We start from the raw sequence: 18,855 nt of genomic DNA, 5'->3' as shown, positions 1-18,855 counted from the left end.
CCCATCCGCAGCGGCTGCGGAGGCGGCGGCAGCGGCAGCGGCGGCGAGAAGAGAAAAACGACCGGCGGCGCGACCCACGAACGGCGCGAGACGCAGCGCGCGAGACCAGGCGGCGGCCCCGCCCCCGCGGCTCCCTGCGCAGAGCCCCGCCCCTCCCCGGCGGCCGAGCCCGGCCGGGCCGGAGCGCGGAGCGGCCTGGCCCCGGTGGGCCGTCCGGGCGGGCGGAGGCTGGGCGATGCTGCGGGGCCCGGCCTCTGCTCGGCCGCCATTGGCTGAGCGCCGTTCTGGTGACTAGGGAGGGAGAGGAGCTTATGCTAATAACGCTCAGTGACCCCGGAGCCGGAGACGCGGGGGGCGAAGGCGGCACGTGGGCAGGTGGCGCCGGCCCCCCGGTGCTCAGACGGGCGCACAGACGTAACGAGAGGGCGCTCGAAGGGGCTTCTTCGGGCTGCTAACCTGTCCCTGGAACGTGACAGCTCAGCCGTGCCCGAGGCCCAAGGGCCGTCATATGCCCTACACAGCACACCGTACCGGTTCTGTGCTGCTCCCCGGAGCCCGGGGGCTGGCCCAGCCGTGGGACGTGGGATCGCTCTTGTCACTTCTCATTGGGGTCGTTCCGTCTAAGGCAAATGAGCCCTTGCTCTAACCTTCTGATGGAATATTTCCGAGCTTCATTCATTGAAAGCACCAGCTCTCCCCCTACTACCTGCCTTCTCCTTCCCCCTCCTCCTCCCCCTTAATTCCGCCTATATTTATCTCTCCAAAAGCCTCCCTTCTAAGACCTTGTCCTCACACAGGTGCCAGTGACTCATCCTTCAAAAGCAGCTTGTAAGGAATTTGGCAGCAAGAACCATTAATCTCGGGAGATTTATATAATTAGTAAATAGAGGTATCACCGATTTTCTCTTGCTACAGGTTACCTGGCTCAGACCACCTATAATCTCTCTGAAGGGCCGAGAATAGACCTTTAAAAAGTTATTAGTTATCCTTTGCTTTACCGTCAGCTACAGAGTATCACTCCTATCCCTCCCAAAGAGCCATTCCGTATAACAAAGGAGGGGGGAACTGATTCAGCAAAACTAAGGAAGACATCAAAAAAGTGACATTACATTTCAATTTGTTTCAGGCTACCTGTTCTTTTCACTTGTGAAGCAATGTCATTTAAAAAAAAAAAACCTAAATATTCTGGCAGAGTACACAGAACTGGAAATTGGCTTATCCACTATGGTCCCTGGCACAAATCATTTTTTTAAATGCAAATTTGCCTTTACAACTGGTCCATTTATTTAATCATATTTCTATAGTACCCACCTCATAAAGGCAGATGGGTGGCAGCGTGGATAGATGGCTGGGCCTGGAGTTAGGAGGACACAAGTTCAAAGGTGGCCATAATCACTAGCTGTGTGACTCTGGGCAGGTCATTTCTGCCCTTATGTAATTAGAGCTTATCCCCTTCCCTTATTCCTTCATACTGTGCTAAGAATCAAACATATGGGAGGTGGGGTACATAGGAAATATCAGCTATCATCACTTTCATTTGATGCCCTCTCAACACACCTTACTTAAAGAACAATCTCATTTCAATCAGATTCAAAGGCTCTGAGTGTAGATTGTGGTCCTATATAAAAACTGTTCTCAATGAAGCAGGGCCAATCCAAGAGGTTTTCCATTATGTCTGGTTTTTTGTTTCTGGTCTTTTCAAAAAGAATTCTCAGTAACAGTTAAAGGAATAGATTCTGGTAAAAGAGATAGGTTTACCAGAGATCATACAGAGAAAGATGATTCCAATTCCAGCTCTGAAAAGCGTAGGATACTTCCAAATGGTAGATGGGTTCTACACACAACTCTAGTTCTGCCCTCAACACATTAGCAGACTCACAGGAAGCTCACTAATGAACTGGGATCAATTCCACTCCTTTGGAACTTACCTAAGGCGCACCCATCCTCCCGGGTTACCTGTCTACACCTTCTTTTACTCCTCTTCCCACATATACCCTCAGTTGACAAATCTCATCCTTGATTATCTGATTCCTTCTTACTCAGCTACTTTTCACCTGTGCTCCTACAATACCCTTCTAATCCTCCACTTACCTTCCAAAGTGCTTTTTCCCTAGCACAGGCCTGATGCCTCTCCACTACTTTTTATTTAAAGGTCATTTTTTTTTGAGGGGGGAAGGCAGAGCAATTGACTTGCCCAAGGTCAGAGAGCTAGTTAAGTGTGTCAAGTGTCTGAGGCCACATTTGAACTCAGGTCCTCCTTACTCCAGAGCCAGTGCTCTATTTCCTGTGCCACCTATCTGCCCCACCACTCCACAACTCAAAACCCCACTGAGTCCCTCTTACCTAGACCCTGCCTATCTTTCTAGCTTTATTATACACCAATCTGCCCTTCCCACATTCCTCAAGCTAGCTAAACTGGGTGCTTTGTCATTCTTCACACCATTCACTCCATTCTACCAGCTTCCGCTCTGACTGTTCCCCCTACCTGGAAAGCATCCCCTGAATGTCTTAGATTCCTGATCTTCAGAATTCAACAAATAGCCTTTCCTGATCCTGGCTGAAGTGCCCTTCCTCCCAAAATGATTTTTCTTCTTTTATTAGTAGCAATGATGAGGATGAGTCAGCACTTATATAGCACTTTTAGACTGGCAAGGTACTTTTACGAGTCACCTCATTGTACTTAACATTTATGAGGCAGAGTGAACGGAGGGGCTGGGAAGACTTGATTACAAGCTCTGTCTTTAACACATGCTGGTCCTGTGACCCTGGACTTGTCACCATCTCAGACTAGCAGAAGCTTCCTGGGATAGGTTCCCTGTATTAGTGACATCACAGGTCCCTCCCCCTATTCTTTTATGCATGATGTAAGGTCATTTTTGTCCTTTTACCACCCCACCTTCTGCCTTGACAGTACCCAACACATAGTAGAAACCTGTTGATTTCCCTGAGGATTTTCAGGACAAGAACAAGAATTCAAAATGATGAGATATAAATGGGATGTAATCAACACTGGTAGAGTGAGGACTTACTCCATAGGTGAAAGGGCCCTTTCTCATCTCTGTATCCCCAGCCCAAGCACAGAACTTTGCACACACAGTAAGTATATTTACTGAAGTTCTAACTTTCAAAAGTCTGGAAATCTCTAAGCACATAGAGGATTTCCCTTTACTTCCTGGGTCAGAGGATATCACTCTGGGACCAAGGGGAGGGACAATGGAATTAATAGAAAACCAAGGGCCAGGTGAAAGCTTGGGTTGTAATCACCTTTCCAAAATTTAAAAGAAAAAATCAGTTTAAGCCATTTCACTAGATACAAGTTATGATGAACATTCCCTTTAGAGGCTCTTGGGTTGTGGATCAAATGCCTTAAGATGTCACTGTTAACTAATGTGTACTTAATATCAAACCTCTACTAACATCCTACTCTGATTCCTCATTGTGGTACGGAGGGAACCTAGAGTACTCAAAGGTGGGTAAATAGACCACAAGTTCTGGTGAGTCTTGCCCAACTGAAAAGGTTTCAAGAATAACCGAGCAATCACCTATATTTATTAAGGACTAGCCTAGTTAATTCTGGAGAGTTATCATCAGGGTTAACTGCAGAGCGGTGAATTATTTGGCCACAGAAAGTTAGAAACATTCTGCATCAGTGAAGGTAGTACCCAAACCAAAATAACAGATTAGGGAGGTAGTATTAAAAACCAATGGTATTTTTTCATTTCCCTTCCCCCTAAAAAACTTCAGCCAGTAAATATAATTAGTATCTCATACATTTGCCCTGAAAGGTCATATTCAGGCCAAGACTTATTTCTGGAGATAGCCAACAGCTCAGACCATCTCTAAGAGCAAATATCATGAGTAAACATGGAAAAATTTGTTTTCTCCTCTATTTGGGGGAAAGTAAACACTACATTTAGACCAAGGCAAAAAGCTTATCCTGTCTTTTTTTTCCAATTTACCTTAAATTTACACTACAGGATGGCCAAGGAGAACCAGGAAAAACACCGAAGAGTTTGAGATGTTTAGCAGCTATTAAGTGCAAAGATGCCTTTACCAACTCTGTCCCATAAAAGCACAAGGTAACTTTGTGTTTCCACACATGATAGTTCCAGCAGGCCATTTCTTCTGTGGCTTAGCGATATCTAAGCCGCAGAACACTAACTTGCTTTGGAGTTGAATACAGAAAATTATTTTAAGGTAAAGAAAATTTTTTTCCACTAATATAGGAATGAATAGGTAAAAAAACAGAAGGTAACATGCTTATTAAACATTACTCAATAGCATTAACTATTTAACATAATTAACTATTATATTCCATATAATAATTATATGATATCCAATTACATATGTAGCACAATCGTATTAATAACTAATTTTTGTCCCCAGAGTTAAGAGTATAATGTGCTACATGTATTACTTCATGGATATGTAATATTAATTTTGCTATAGGCACTTTTGCATCATTTCATAACACCACAGAGGCTGACATTTTCCATTTCTAAATTTCAGTAAAAAGAAGCAACAATATTTAAGGCTAGGGTGGATTTTAACAGCTTTCAGGAGAGATGACTTGCAGAAATGTTGATTATTGAAACTGTGCCAAAGGGCACTTTCAAATAAAACAGATGATTAACCAAAGGCAATACTACTGAATAACATTTTAAAGACTTTTTCCTCAATAAGGTAATCATCTCTGGAAGTAATAGAGTAATAACTACCTGAAGCTGCCAAATTCATTAGCTACTCTTAGATGCAAAGAACAGAGTTTTTATACAAAACAGACCATATAACAAATCTCACTTTGGCTGGTCAAGCTTTCCCCTTGAATAGAGAGAACTGAAAATTTCGCAAACAAGTCTAATAATCGAAGTCCCATGGCTATCCATTCCTTATAACCATAAAGATTTCCATTACACATAAAAGTTTGCTGATTTGTGTTCATGTGGGCACAAACTATAGAAACAATGAACAAAGGTAAATTCAGAATTAGACATAGAGAGAAATTTATGCCATGCTGAAGATGTTTTCATTTTCTGCTTACCTTGTATTGCACCGGCTCAATGACGCTTCCTAGCTTAATCAGGTTGCTATCTCTGGTGAGGTTTCTTAAGATTTTGAAAATGAACAGAGTTGTTAGTGAGTATAGTTGGAAGACTCAGTTTAAGAACCCATCATAGTCTTCTGATGCACTTGTAAGAAGCAGCAAAGCAGTTTTAAATCATCGAGTATTGACTTTTTATTATTAGTCACCGTTCATAATTTGTTTCAACCGAAAGACAATACACACAGCAGAATTCTAATGCATCCCATGTAAATGTTTACATCCATTATACTCCTCTCTCTCCTCTAAGACTTATCATTTTAAATTTTTTTACATCTCAAAAATATGTCTGCAATAATTAGAACTTCATCAGGCACCCCATTTGGAAAGAGCCTTTAATATTTTTTTACAGTAAAGGAGATGGGATGGGGTTTGATGTGAAATGTAACTTACAACATCATGAAAGAAAAGGGACTTCACAGGAATGAAGTGAAAAGTTCACAAACAAAGAGTTCAGTGGCTCCTTCCCTTGAAGCCCCAGAACAGAAAATAAAACACAGAACACACAAAGCTCAACAGCAGGTTTGTTTTTTAACTTTTTTTTTTCTTTTTTTAAAAACCTCCTCACTGCTTCATTTTGCAGCAAGAACCAGCCCCATGGCAAGGAATGCGCTGCCTGTGCAAGGTGCCACAGCATTTTCTTCTGTGGTTAAATGTTGAAGGCCTTGTGCAGTTAGCTGAGACCAGTCACTGCTATTGCTTCAAAAAGAATTGGTTCACATTCAGTCCACTAGTCCCGTCTCCTCTCTTCCCTCCTTTCCCCAACCAGGGCTGGATAAAAGAGGTTCAACCTTCATGCCTTGGCAATTCCCTTCTCCAACCCCCAAATCTGCAACCAAGCCCACATGAGCTTGCGCGCGCGCACGCACACACACACGCACGCACACACACACACACACACCCTTAAATATCTATTTGCTGTTCTCCTGCTGTTTCTTGGTTCAGGACATTGAAATCAAAATACATTCAATAGAAAAAACATTGGCCGTTCAACTTCTTCCTTTCCCCTGTGTGTTCTCTTGGCTCTAATTATTTTCCAATACACAGTATAAGAAGGTAAGTTTAATCTCCAAGTCAGTATCCCCTAACTTATAATTCCTTTCAGAAGGGCATAAAAATGGGAAGCATGTCATAAAACAGATGCAAATCATTACTCAAAGTCTTAATGGATAAAATTCAAAATTCTTTCACATATTAATGGAATAAGCAATGGGTAGAAAACCGTAACTCATTCAAGCAAAAGGGGAAAAGAGTATTCCAAATATTACAATGAGGAATGTTTATTTAAATGAGGAAGACCTCATAGTTAATTTATGATCTCAAAAGACTATGCCCTAAAGATGACATCAAACATTCCGCTACAACGTCCCAGCCATTTTGAGATTAACAACGGTGGAGCCCTGTGGTAAAGTCTGTCAGAGAGAGCCGTTCACAGTTTTATAAGCTTACTTAGATGAATCCTCCCTTAGGACTGCTTCTGGGGAAAATGCAAGCTACTCTGGAGGAGAGAATGAGGTAAAAGTGCATGTGAAATTGTCCAAGGAAGTTTGTGTGCAAGCACAGCTCCCAACCCCAGGTTTTATTAAAACAGATTAGAGTGTCTGGCTCCCTACAATGGTCCTTGTAGCTAAAACGGCCCCCCTATTGGCTCTTCCTGAAATGGTACTCCTAAGAAAAATCACTAAAATGCTGAAATGTTCAAGTCTTCACAGCAATTATGTCCTTTTTTCTTTTAGCTGCAAGTCACTCAAAATGAGAGGAGAGCTAATCCAGGTCCCAGAAACTAAGGCACGCTGAATCTTTCCGTTATCCTAACATTAGAAAGTCTTCACAACCATCAGTACCCCACACAGCTACTTGGCTGCTAATCCCTTCAGGAAGGAGCTCTACCACTGGTCAGACAAGTTTGGGCAGTATTTCTAGGGCTTCCTATCTCCTAATGTATTCATGTCCAAATCAATACCCTCTGTGTTAAGGCTAAGATATCCTTTTCCTTACAGACACATATATAGAGGCTCACACATGCTACCTCCTCTTGGAATTACGATCCACCTAGGATGTTTGGTTGGTATGGTTCATTCATTCTAGGCCCACTATCAGCTGTGTCCTATCCAGACATCTCCCAAAAATTTCTTCAGCACCTCATCGGAGTTCTTCAATTTAAAAACATGAACTGGTCACCTATTAGCAAGAAAGCAAACAGCCACTACCACATGGGAATGTTCAAATTCCAATCAAGAAAGCCACAAGCTATTTATGTTAATTCTAGCTCCTATCTCACAGCATCCAATAACAGTATTGTTAAAAAAAAACCTTTAGTAACTACCTTTCCAATGCAAAAGCGGACCAGTTTCCTCAAGTTTTCGTGAGTTCACAATTTACTAAAGACTACGTGCAAAGGTAATGTCTGGATGCTGACTTACAAGTTCCAGCTGATTTTACTCTCATGTATCATTCACATTAGCCTGACTGCAGTCTGTCAGATAGATTTAACAACATCCTAGCAACTGATACAGAGCTAGGTTTGATAGGGTACTGAAAAATCGTTCAGCCCCAGACTGGTGGAATGAAGAAACAGGTTTTAACCAGTTTTAAGACAGCAGAAAAATTAGTTATCTATACTGTACTCGATACAGTAGTGCTCATAAAGGATGAAAACAAGGTGGGCACCCCCCCCATCTTCTAGAGCCTGAAATACACAGTACTCCCATATCTGAATGTACACAGTACACTCAACGTGTACTACACAAGTCATCTTCACCTCATTACTCTTGACAACTAATTCTAACGTGCACAGTTTAGTGATACATTGATCCTCTCTGAAAGGCACTCAGCATACCCCACTCAAAAGAGCTGCAGACCTTAGGTCTTTGGCCCACATGTTCATGAAAAGGTTTTCTCCACAGAGAGAACAATAAACTAACTACTTGTGAAACCTTCGACAAATGAATCCTATCCTACAGTCTCTACGTGACTTTCACTGACACAGGGGGCGAGGAAGCTACAAGGCTTCATTCCAACACCATTAAGTACAATATAGGAAAGATTTCTTTAACTGCATGGTCTTTATTTCAGTGCCAGTGTTACAGATACAACACAAATGTTCCAGTTAGAAGAAGGAATTCAAACGGAATGCCAAGGTCCAAGCCAGGCTCAGGAAATAAAAGGGAGGTTTGGAGTAATGGGGAAAAAGACTCTCCAATATGTTCTAGGATGAGTCTAGTATTCACTCTTCATGTGGGCAAAGGGGCTTTGTGTCCATTAGTCTGATGCTTACAATTGGTGCCACCTCTTTTCTTAACCATCTACCATTTTTGAGCAGCTAATTCACTGGCTGGGAAGGAAGGACATTTTTGGGGGGGGGCGGGGGGGGGGGCGGTAGAGGTATAATAGCTGCTTGGTATATTTTTATAGGTTGTCTACTTTGTACTTCAGGGGAACAGATTTTAAAAACTGTTTAAGTATACATGACTACAGCCAAGGAGTGGTGAACAAGGGGTACTGGAAGAGCCTTGGAAAATTCTATCACAAATAGAGCACCATGACCTTCACACCAAATCTCATCAGAAATTTTTTACTGCATCTGTCCAGTGTTTACAATAACCTTTCAAGGCCTGACCTGCTCTTGGTTATCATACAGCTAACGAACATACATGTGTGTGTGTCTGTGTGTATACAGCAATGCACAGAAAAGGCTACTAGGAACCTAATGCCTCTTTCAAACATTGGGGGAACCAAAAGAAAAAGGCAGGGCTCCCTCATGTCCTTTTGATAGATTTCCATCCTGAATGCCAGATGTAAAAAGTGCCTGATGATGGTAACCCAACTAGTGAGGAATAAATATCCTCACTTCACCCACCCCACAGAGAAACAACAGCAGAAAGAAGGGGCAACCATTTGCTTCAGAGACAGAGCGAGTGTTTTCTTGCCATGAATTCCAGTCTTCTCCTCCAGACAAGCTGCATATTTCCTTAGGGGCCTGGGGAATATTCTTTCTGGCTGTGAATGTGGGAGGGCTGGGGTGGGGGGGGGGGGGGGGGGGGAGAAAGGGAGAAAAAAAGGGAAGAAGAGGAAGAGTGCACAGTAGCTTCCTGAAGCAGCCAGCCTCAACTGAGGAGGGGAGGAGATTAGTCTTTTACAAGATATGCTTTGAGGTCAGCAGTAACTTTAGGAAATTCCTCCTCAGTAGCTCTCCTCGGCTCCTCATGCCCATGGTGCAGTTTGGGAGGGGAGGGTGGGAAGGGGGGTTTGCCAGGGATCACAACCTCCTTCCCAGAGTTCCTTTGATTGGGTAGGGCGATAGTAAGAATGGTGCCAAAGCCTCATTGCCAGGACTGAGGGGGAAAGTTGTTCACTTCGGCTAGATCCTGCATCGCAGAGCCCTTGTGATTATACGTAAGCTTGATCCTCATTCGGAGCTGTTGCTGCAAAGATGCAGGGAGGCGGGGAAGGAGAGGAGAGGATAAAAAACAAAACAAACCATCAGATCTTCCATTAAACACTCCCTTAAACACAAATGATACATGATAGTAACATGGCTGTATTTTATCCAAAGCTACGTGTACAATTTTAGAATCCGCTCTCTTGTGTAGAAAAAGTAGTACTGATAAAAAATCTTGTTATCTTGTACTGCCAGTTACAAGCCAATCAATTCTCTCCAGAGCACTGCCAGAAAATTTCTTTGGTTTCCATTTCAACATAGCTTTAACAAGATACGTTTTCCACACATCAGAGAACCTAAGAAAATAAGCATATATTCTTCTGTCCAAACCAACAAAGAAATCAGGGGTAGCTTAAATAAAATGAGGCTGAAAGTCTAAAATAAATTTACCATATAGGTGTCTTCATTTTACTCAGAACATATAATTAGAATTTAAATTTATTATGAGATAGGAATTCTAAAGGGAATGGTTTTTCAAAAATCATAGGGTCACTCAACAGGATCTTTGGTACTAATGAGTCTAACCCCCTTCATCCTGCAAATAAGAAAACAGACCCAGAGACTTCCAATGACTTGGCCCAGGTCACCAGTGGCAGCCAGTGTTTGCAGCAAGATTTAAACACAGGTCTTCTTAACCAAGTTCAGCCCTCCATCCACAGAGACCAACTTCTGTATAGAAACTACCTCTTTTATCTCTCTTTGTTAAGTTTAGAGTTTTGAATACTGAGTTCTCAAATCCAGGCACTCTTACTTTCCAATTGCCTTTTTTCCACAGTATTTCATGGTAATTTGTATTGCTGGAAAATTTTAGAAGTGTGTGTGCTGTAGGCAGATGAGGCACTATAGGAGAAAAGACCCCAAAAGGAGAAAGCAATGGCACTACTAAATACAAGGGGGCAAGCTAACTACCAACACTGCCCAAGTACACAACAGGCATTTGACAAATGTCTATCAGGTAACACTGGTGGATATTGTAAGCCTGATGAATTTTTTCTAAATATACATTTTATAAAATTTTGTAAAGTATATATTAACATCAACCAATCATTTATAGCAACCCTCTTCCCTGTTTAAGAAAGCAGGCTTCTCAATAATTATAATTTGATTAACGTTTCACAAAAATGTTGTTAGGCTAGGAGACAAAACAAAAAATGTTTCACTTGTTTCTTCCATCTATACCTAAAAATCATTCTGGTCCATAAAAATGAACAATACCAAAGGCTTCTCAAAATCAGATCATTAACACAAAGGGTCTCATTGACTGGGAGATAGCTGAACTCTATTGCATAAACATAATGGAATACTATTCTGCTATAAAAATGAATAATGAGGAATTCTGAGAATCATGACAAGACTGGTGTAAACTGAAGCACAGTAAAGAAAATAGAGGCAGAATACACACACACACACACACACACACACACACACACACACAAAACCAATCATGTAAACAAAAAGAATGTGAAAAGCAAGCAAGACTGGATCAGGCAGGTGTCAAAGTAGAGTGCTGAACTTGGAGTTAGGAAGACCTGAGTTCAAATGCAACTCCAGATGCTTATTAATGGTGTGACCTAGGCAAGTCATTTAACTTCAGTATGCCTTGTTTTCTTTATCTGTAAAATGAGGATAATAATAGCTTCTTCCTTACAGGATTGTTATGACGTATGCAGATTAACTAAGATAATATTTGTAAAACACTTTGCAAACTATTATTTAGAGAAATGACAACGACCAACCTTGGTCCTAGAGAACAGAACATGGAAAATATAACCCTCCTCTCAGAAGAGATGTGGAGGACTACAGATACAAAATATCACATGCGAGATCAGAGATAGCTACTGTGTCACTTGGCTTTGCTTAACTAGTTTTCATTAGAAAGGAACTAATCCATCAAGAAATAACTGATGTGAAAAAAAAAGCAATATATTTTAAAGTTATATTAAGATTCCAAAAATATTTTTCAAAGTTGAGCATCACTCCATTTCTCTAGGTCATAGTTTCTTCATCTGTAAAATTACAGGGTTTCTGGGGGCAGCTAGGTGGCGCAGTGAGTAGAGCACCGGCCCTGGAGTCAGGAGCACCTGAGTTCAAATCCACCTCAAACACTTGACACATGTACTAGCTGTGTGACCTTGGGCAAGTCACTTAACCCCAATTGCCCTGCACCCCCCCAAATTTACAGGGTTTGATGTGATGAACTCTAAGGCTCCTTGTAGCTTTAGAATTCTTTGGTTTTAAGACTCTAATCTCCAAGAAAAACACTGAAATTAAAGTAAAAATTTAATTTAGGACACATAACTTGAATCTAGTTGAAAAATTCTCCTCTAATGGGCTACTTACCTTCTGTGGGTTCAGAACTTTAATGACTTGTGTGATGGTCCCGGTGTTAAATGCTGGGACAATGCTGCTGCTAGGAGACAAAAGCTGCAGCTGGAATGTCTGAAAATAGGAATGATACTCTTTAGAAATAGCATATCATCTTAACATGGAAATATGCTTTGTGTGACTACACATGTATGACTTCTATCAAATTGTTTACCGTCAGATCGTCAAGAGTGGAAGCGAAGGGAGTGGGGGAGAGAATTTGGAACTCAAACTTTTAAAAAATGTTAAAAATTGTTTTTACATGTAATTGGGAAAAAATAGAATATTCAAAAATAAAAAGAAATAGCAAACCATCTAATATTATAAATCATACAAACTTCACAGAGGAGAAATTATCTGATCAGTCTTACAGAGTCACATACTTAGGAAGAAGTTAAAAATCAGTGCAGGAAGACAGCTGATGATTCATGTTTGCTTGCTCCTATGTTATACTACCCAATTCCATGTGAGTCAACTACTCAGGCCATACTCCCCAGTCCCACGAACCATCATATTCAATCTGCCACAAGTTGGCAATCAGAATACATAACCTTCATCCCACTTCTACCATTACTGGTCAATAACCTCTTCTAGAGTTAGCACACAAGAAGAAATCTTTGGACATCAATTTTCAAACAGTAGTTAACCACTTGTTTATAAAGTACTTATGATAATTCTGCTAAACTAAACGTGAAAAATTTATGTTAAACAGACGTTTGCTAAAAGAATGCTAGAGAGAACATAATACAGCATTAACAATGAGTATTTCTATAGTACCTATTATGTGCCAGGCACTGTGTTAAATGCTTTTCAAACATTACTTCATTTGATCTTCACAACAACCCTGCCTGGTAAGTGCTATTATGATCCTATTTTATAGACAGAAGCGAAGTGACTTGTCTACATCAGGTCTTCGTGACTCCAGGCCCAGAGCTCTATCAACTGGGCTACCAGTTGCCTCATATATATATATATATAAAAGCTTCCCAAAAGACTAAGCCAGTATTTTGGCCTCTGAAATAATAAAATACAATATGATGGATAGATATAAGATAAATCGATAGGTAAGCTGAGATTAGATTAAGAATATAAAAGAGCTACTCTATAAAAGAATATTTCCAATTCTTCTCCCTAGATGGAATATGATATGGCAGGGTAGACTTGCAAACGGATACCCTAGGACCTCTTTAGCAGGTGCACAATGACCATGTGTTAAACACTAGAATGACAGTCTACGTTGTATAATCTAGACTGCAAAGCAAAAAGTCTTAGAAAAATAGATTTAGATTGGGAAGGCAGAGGAGGAAGGAAGGAGTAAAAAAGAAGAAAGCTAGAAAAATTAGTTATTCCCAAGATCAAAACAGAACACTTTAATTATATGCATGTCAAAAGTATTCTATTTCTATGATTATCACCATTAGACATTAACATTAGGGGCAGCTAAGTGGCACAGTGGATAGAGCACCAAGCCTAGAGTCACGAAGACCTGAGTTCAAATCCAACCTCACATACCAGCTGTGTGACCCTGGGCAAGGCCACTTAATCCTGTTTGCCTCAGTTTGCTTATCTGTAAAATGAGGTGGAGAAGGAAACGGCAAACCACTCTAGTATCTCTACCCAAGAAAACCCCAAATGGAGTCACAAAGAGTCAGACATGACTAAATATGACTGAACAACAACAAACATTAGACCATAAGTTCTCTGAGAAGAGGAACTTTTTGGCCTTTCTTTATATCCCTAGAACTGAGCACAGTGCCTGGCACAGAACTTGATAAACGCTTGCTCACAGGGAGAAGTATGTGTGACTCAATCATCCAAGAGACGATTAATTGAAATACTATAACCACCAGAAGTTCTGAGAACTTCTAACCATATTGCCTCTTCACTAACCATCTTTTCCCTTATATGTAACATATGAAATAGAGAATTAAGGTACTCATGCTGGAATATCTTCTCTCTACTTTCTACTGAAATTTTGGCTGAGGGCAATGATTACTAAGACTAGTAATTTTTTTTGAAACTGTAATGCAAATTACTCTAAAAGTCCACACAATGTAATTTCTTTACCCCTAATGTAATATTTCAAAATAGCAATAAAGAACATGTCTTCATCTCTAAGTATCAACAGCTGGAAAATATGGCAGAAACAACGTAAGGTCAAAATGGACTTAGACACAAAGGGAGATAAAAGAAAATCAGAAGAACATGGAACATATTATGTATCTGACTTATGGATATGAGAATTTATGAATAAACAAGAGATAGTATTGTAAGACGCAAAATGGCTAATTTTGATTACATTATATTAACAAGGTTTTACACACATAAAACCAATGTAACCAAAATTAGATGGAAAGCAGAAACCTGGGGAAAAAATTTTATAGACAGTTTCTCAGATAAACTTCTTAAATCTCAAATATGTAGAGAACTTTGTTAAATTTATAAGAATATGAGTTATTACCAATTGATAAATGGTCAAAGGATATGAAAAGGTAATTTTTCTAAAAAGAAATCAAAGCTATAGACAGTCATGTGAAACAATGCTCTATATCATTATTGATTAGGGAAATGAAAATTAAAACAACTTCGACATATCATCTCATACCTATCACAATGGCCAAAACGATAGAAGAGGAAGATAACAAGTGTTGAAGGGGTTGTGGAAAAATTGGGATGCTAATACATGGCGGAAATGCAAACTGATCCAATCATTCTGGAGAGCAATCTGGAATTGTGCCCAAAGAGCTATGACCCACTTCCCAAGGTCATCAGGGACAAAGGAAAAGAATCTGTATGTTCTAAAATATTTACAGCAACTTCTTTATGGGGACCAAAGAACTAAAAATTGAGGAGATCGCCATCAAGTGGGGAATGGCTAAACAAGCTGTGGCATAAGAATATGATGGAATATTATCGTGCTGTAAGAAATGATGAGCAGGTAGATTTTAGAAAAACATGGAAAGAACTGCATGGAAAATGAAGAGTGAAATGAGCAGAAGCAAGATAGCAATGTATACAGTAACAGCAATTTTGTTCAAAGAGTAACAGTGAACAATTGAACTATTCTTAGTATTAAAAACATTCAAATCAACTACAAAAGACTTATGAAGAAAGATGCTATCCACCTCCAGAGAAAGTAATGATAAACAGAAGGATGCACAGTATGTTTTTTTTTAGATAGATAGAAAGACAGACAGATGGATCTCTGTGTCAAATGGTGGCCTCTAGAGCAGGGTGGAAAGGGAGGGAGGGAGACAACTTGGAACTTAAAATGTAACCAAAAAAATTAAATTTTAAAAAATTGTTGGAGAAACACTGATGAGATTACAGAGCCATTTGAGTAATTATCAATGTAACTTAAATGGGTCACAAATCCATAATATTAAGCTAAAAGTTTGTTTTGATACAAAATAGAAACCAACACCTTAACACGTACTCTAGGTAAAATAAGTCTTTTAATGCTTATCCACCTGAGCAGGGAGCAAGCCCTAGACAGCCCCATCACCCCTAACGATAAGTGGAATTCTAGCATCATTTGAAAAACCCATTGGTAGGAACTGTGGGGCTGCCCCAATCTTGATAAGACCCTATAAGGGAATAAAATGCCTCAGCTCCAACAACACAGAGCCACTCTGTACCCAGAGACAGCCCAACACTGATGGTACATGGGAAAAAGGCTCCTTTGTGATGCAGTGGGCATAAGCATCTCCCTCTTCTCCCCTTATATATAACCCCCTCCTTTCACTCCTTCTAGGACCACTGGGTTGGGGAGGGGGGCGGGGGTGGGGGGGAGGTGTTGCCCTGCTCTGCTGCTGGCCTGGACTGCCCAGTCATTCCTGTCCCTGTCACTCCCCTAGCAAAGCTAATAAATCATTACTGTGGTCACCACTTCCAGCTATCCTTTCCTTGCAGGATCTGAACCCACTGGCAAATTTAGCCAGTCTACCACCCTCTACTCCAAAAGATACAAAAGGTTCCACCATACCTTTGGTACTGCAGCTTGGAAAACAAAGTCTGTCATGTCCAGTTCTGTGCTGTTGGAGGCCTGTATCGTGATCACTGTGACACTGGGGTTAGTGTTGGACCTTTCAAAGGTGAATTCTATCTTTAAACCATTCTTACTGTACGCTGTGATGGAGGGGATACCTAGGAGAGTACAGAAAGATCTGCCTAAGAGTGAGCTGCCTGATGTCGTCATTCCCTCCCTCTGCTACTGCTCAGTGCCTTCACATGGCTCCAGCCGTGCTTGTGATCTTACCTGAAGCAATATCATTGAAGAGAGGCTGTGATGAAAGCCCATCCAAGAGGAAAGGAGGCTGTGATAGCTGTGGGACTGAGGCAGGAGCAGAAGGTGGAGCACCTAAAAGAAACACATCCAGTGAAAGAGAAAGTTTAGCCAGAAAGCACAGTTCCTAAGGCAAGATACCCTCTAACTGGATTTTTACAAATAAAAAAAAATTAACCAAGGATCTAAAAAGAAAAAGCCAATGTGGATACCTATGTTAATGGACTATATGTGTATATGTATCTGTACATGTATGTATGTATATATAGATTATACACACACACAGTCATATATAGTTCATAATTCTAACAAGCAGATAAGTAAACACAATATAGAAAACAAATAATAGCAATATGGTATAGTGACTAGAGAGTTTGCCTGAGAATCAGGAAGACCTATGACACCGATTGACAGTGTTAGACCTTGGCCAAGCAAGGCCGAAGCAACCCTTTGAGACTATCAATCCGAACATGCCTAGTCAAAAAAATTAAAAATTAATTTTAAGGAAGCAAACATCAAAAATCTTTAAATTCGTAGAAAAGCTTCTGTAGAAAAGTATAAAAGCAAAGGACAACTTATGGAAACAAAACTAAGGACTTAAGGAAAAAAAACAACTATCTCCATATAAAAAATGCAGAAAAGGCATACTGCTAGATAAGAAAAGATATGCACAAAGGTCTCACAAAGATAAAAATGCCTGAATACAAAATCTAAGCAGATTAATAATAATAATAGCTAATGGCTAGCACCATGTTCTTTCAGGTGTGCAGGTGCTTTCCACGTTACCTCATTTGATCTCCACAACAATCTGGGGCCTGGGGGCTGAGGGCTGTTAGATACAATTATTCTTATTATTCCCATTTTATAGATAAGACCCAGAGAGATTAAGTGATTTGTCCAAGTCCACATAGCTAAGAAAATATCTGAGACCAAATTTGAATTCAGGACCTAGCCATGGGACTCCAGGTCTCATGATCTGCACTGTGATGCCACCAGCTGCCTTATCATGGAGGGACACCAAGAAACAAAGGTTAACATTCTATTAAACACAAATTCCTTTAAAAATGATTTTGAAGTAAATCTTAACCCTAATCACATGCTCCCTTTGGCTTTCATCATTATTTTAGAAGCATGTATACCACTACGGGGGAAAAATTGAAGCCCCAACATAGAGCCAGTACCACAATCCTCTATGGGCCACCCCAGGTCTCAGGTGCTTTCTGCAGAGGTATCAAATAAACCAATGGTATTAATCTGCATTTTTGGAATACAGTAACAGAAGAAAGTCAAATAGAATCTATTACTTTAATTTTTCTAAAATACACAAAGTTTATTCTTTATTTTTCTGCAACTCCAGAAACTCCATTACGAAAAATTTTCAATGAGTCAGATCACCGAAGCACACTTGCAGTGACAATTTTGACACTGACAAAAAAATCAGGGCCATAAATGAGTCAACTTGCAAAACTGGAAGGAAATTTTTTTTAAAGAGTAAAAAGAGAAAAATCTAGTCCTTTTGTGATTGATTAAACAACACTAAAAATACAAAGGATATTAAAAAGTTACTTTTTAAAGTCCATCTTCAATGTACAAAATGAACTGGAATAAGTACTTACTATAGGATAGGAAACCAATCATGAATGGTGTAGACCCTAAAAAAAAAGGTCTATAGAGGCAATGAGGCTTTGTGGACAGAGGGCTGCCTGACTTCTAACACATTCCAGGTAACTCTCTTAAGTGTCTAAATTGCAGAGCCAGTCCTGAGATCTGCCTTAGAGAAAGGACATTCATAACAAAAACAAAATCACTGGCCCAGTCCAAGAAAAGCCACAACCTATAACATCTGCGATGTTTCAAGGGTATGAACTTAACCTGAAAGCAGAAGTACCAGGAGAGATATTAGATGACTTCTCTAAGCTTTTCCAATCCCTAAGGAATTTTTCTTCAGATAGTCTTAACTGGCCTATCGGTCTCATGTAAGGTCTCATCTTTCAAGGACTGACATCAAGAAAAGGCCTCAACTGTTACTATCCTAGATATTCTCAACATCCCAAACAAAGCTTTCTCTGTAGTCCCAGAACAGCCTTACCTGTCAGGTTGAGATCTCCCAGCAAGTCGAGAAGCTCTCCTCCAGCAGAAGCTGGTTTGCTTGTAGGAACAGTTGGAATAATGGGTGTTATATCATTTCCTCCCAACAAATCTAATAAATCATTAGCCTAAAAAAGGAAATAACAACATAGCATATGAGTCAATTAACTAATCCATGTCTAGATAGCTAGAATCCTGGGCACCCACTATGGTATCTTCCTGAGATTTTATTTGTACTATCCTATTGTCCACTAAAAAAAACTAATTAGCACCTAAACACTCGAAATCACACACACACACACACGGTCATTAATGACTAGTCCCCTGGCTGACACAGCTACTATATAACATACTGCCACCATATTTAATGCTAGCTGAAGTTAAATGCAATTAATTACAAAGTTAAAATTTGTTTACCTGTACACATATGGATTTCAGATCAGGCAAGTGCAACTGAGACTACAGAAAATAAACTTGAATGCCCCTGGCCTAAGGCAAAGCTCTTTAATATTAATGCTAAAAGACTGAACCAACAACCAATCCAGAAACAATATCCAGAAAGATATTCAGCTAAGA

General features: G+C 40.2%; 1 protein-coding gene across 3 annotated transcripts in view; it reads right to left on the bottom strand.

The window, feature by feature from the left end:
* Window positions 1-5,211: 5,211 nt before the first annotated feature.
* The window catches only part of AP1G1 (adaptor related protein complex 1 subunit gamma 1), a 65,336-nt gene continuing 51,692 nt past the window's right edge, over window positions 5,212-18,855 (bottom strand). Inside the window, exons 19-23 of one of the 3 annotated variants that reach the window (XM_036748983.1) lie at window positions 18,281-18,407; window positions 16,165-16,266; window positions 15,892-16,052; window positions 11,883-11,981; window positions 5,212-9,525 (exon numbers count right to left, since the gene is read on the bottom strand). In XM_036748983.1, coding sequence (XP_036604878.1) covers window positions 9,424-9,525; window positions 11,883-11,981; window positions 15,892-16,052; window positions 16,165-16,266; window positions 18,281-18,407 — 591 coding nt within the window. In that variant the 3' untranslated portion in view covers window positions 5,212-9,423. The remainder of the gene's footprint in view (window positions 9,526-11,882; window positions 11,982-15,891; window positions 16,053-16,164; window positions 16,267-18,280; window positions 18,408-18,855) is intronic. The other 2 variants (XM_036748981.1, XM_036748982.1) reach the window with 2 other exon arrangements.

The sequence above is a fragment of the Trichosurus vulpecula genome, chromosome 3 (genome assembly GCF_011100635.1).
Source record: "Trichosurus vulpecula isolate mTriVul1 chromosome 3, mTriVul1.pri, whole genome shotgun sequence".
NCBI classification, from domain to species: domain Eukaryota; kingdom Metazoa; phylum Chordata; class Mammalia; order Diprotodontia; family Phalangeridae; genus Trichosurus; species Trichosurus vulpecula.
This window is presented reverse-complemented; position numbering and strand designations above follow the sequence as displayed.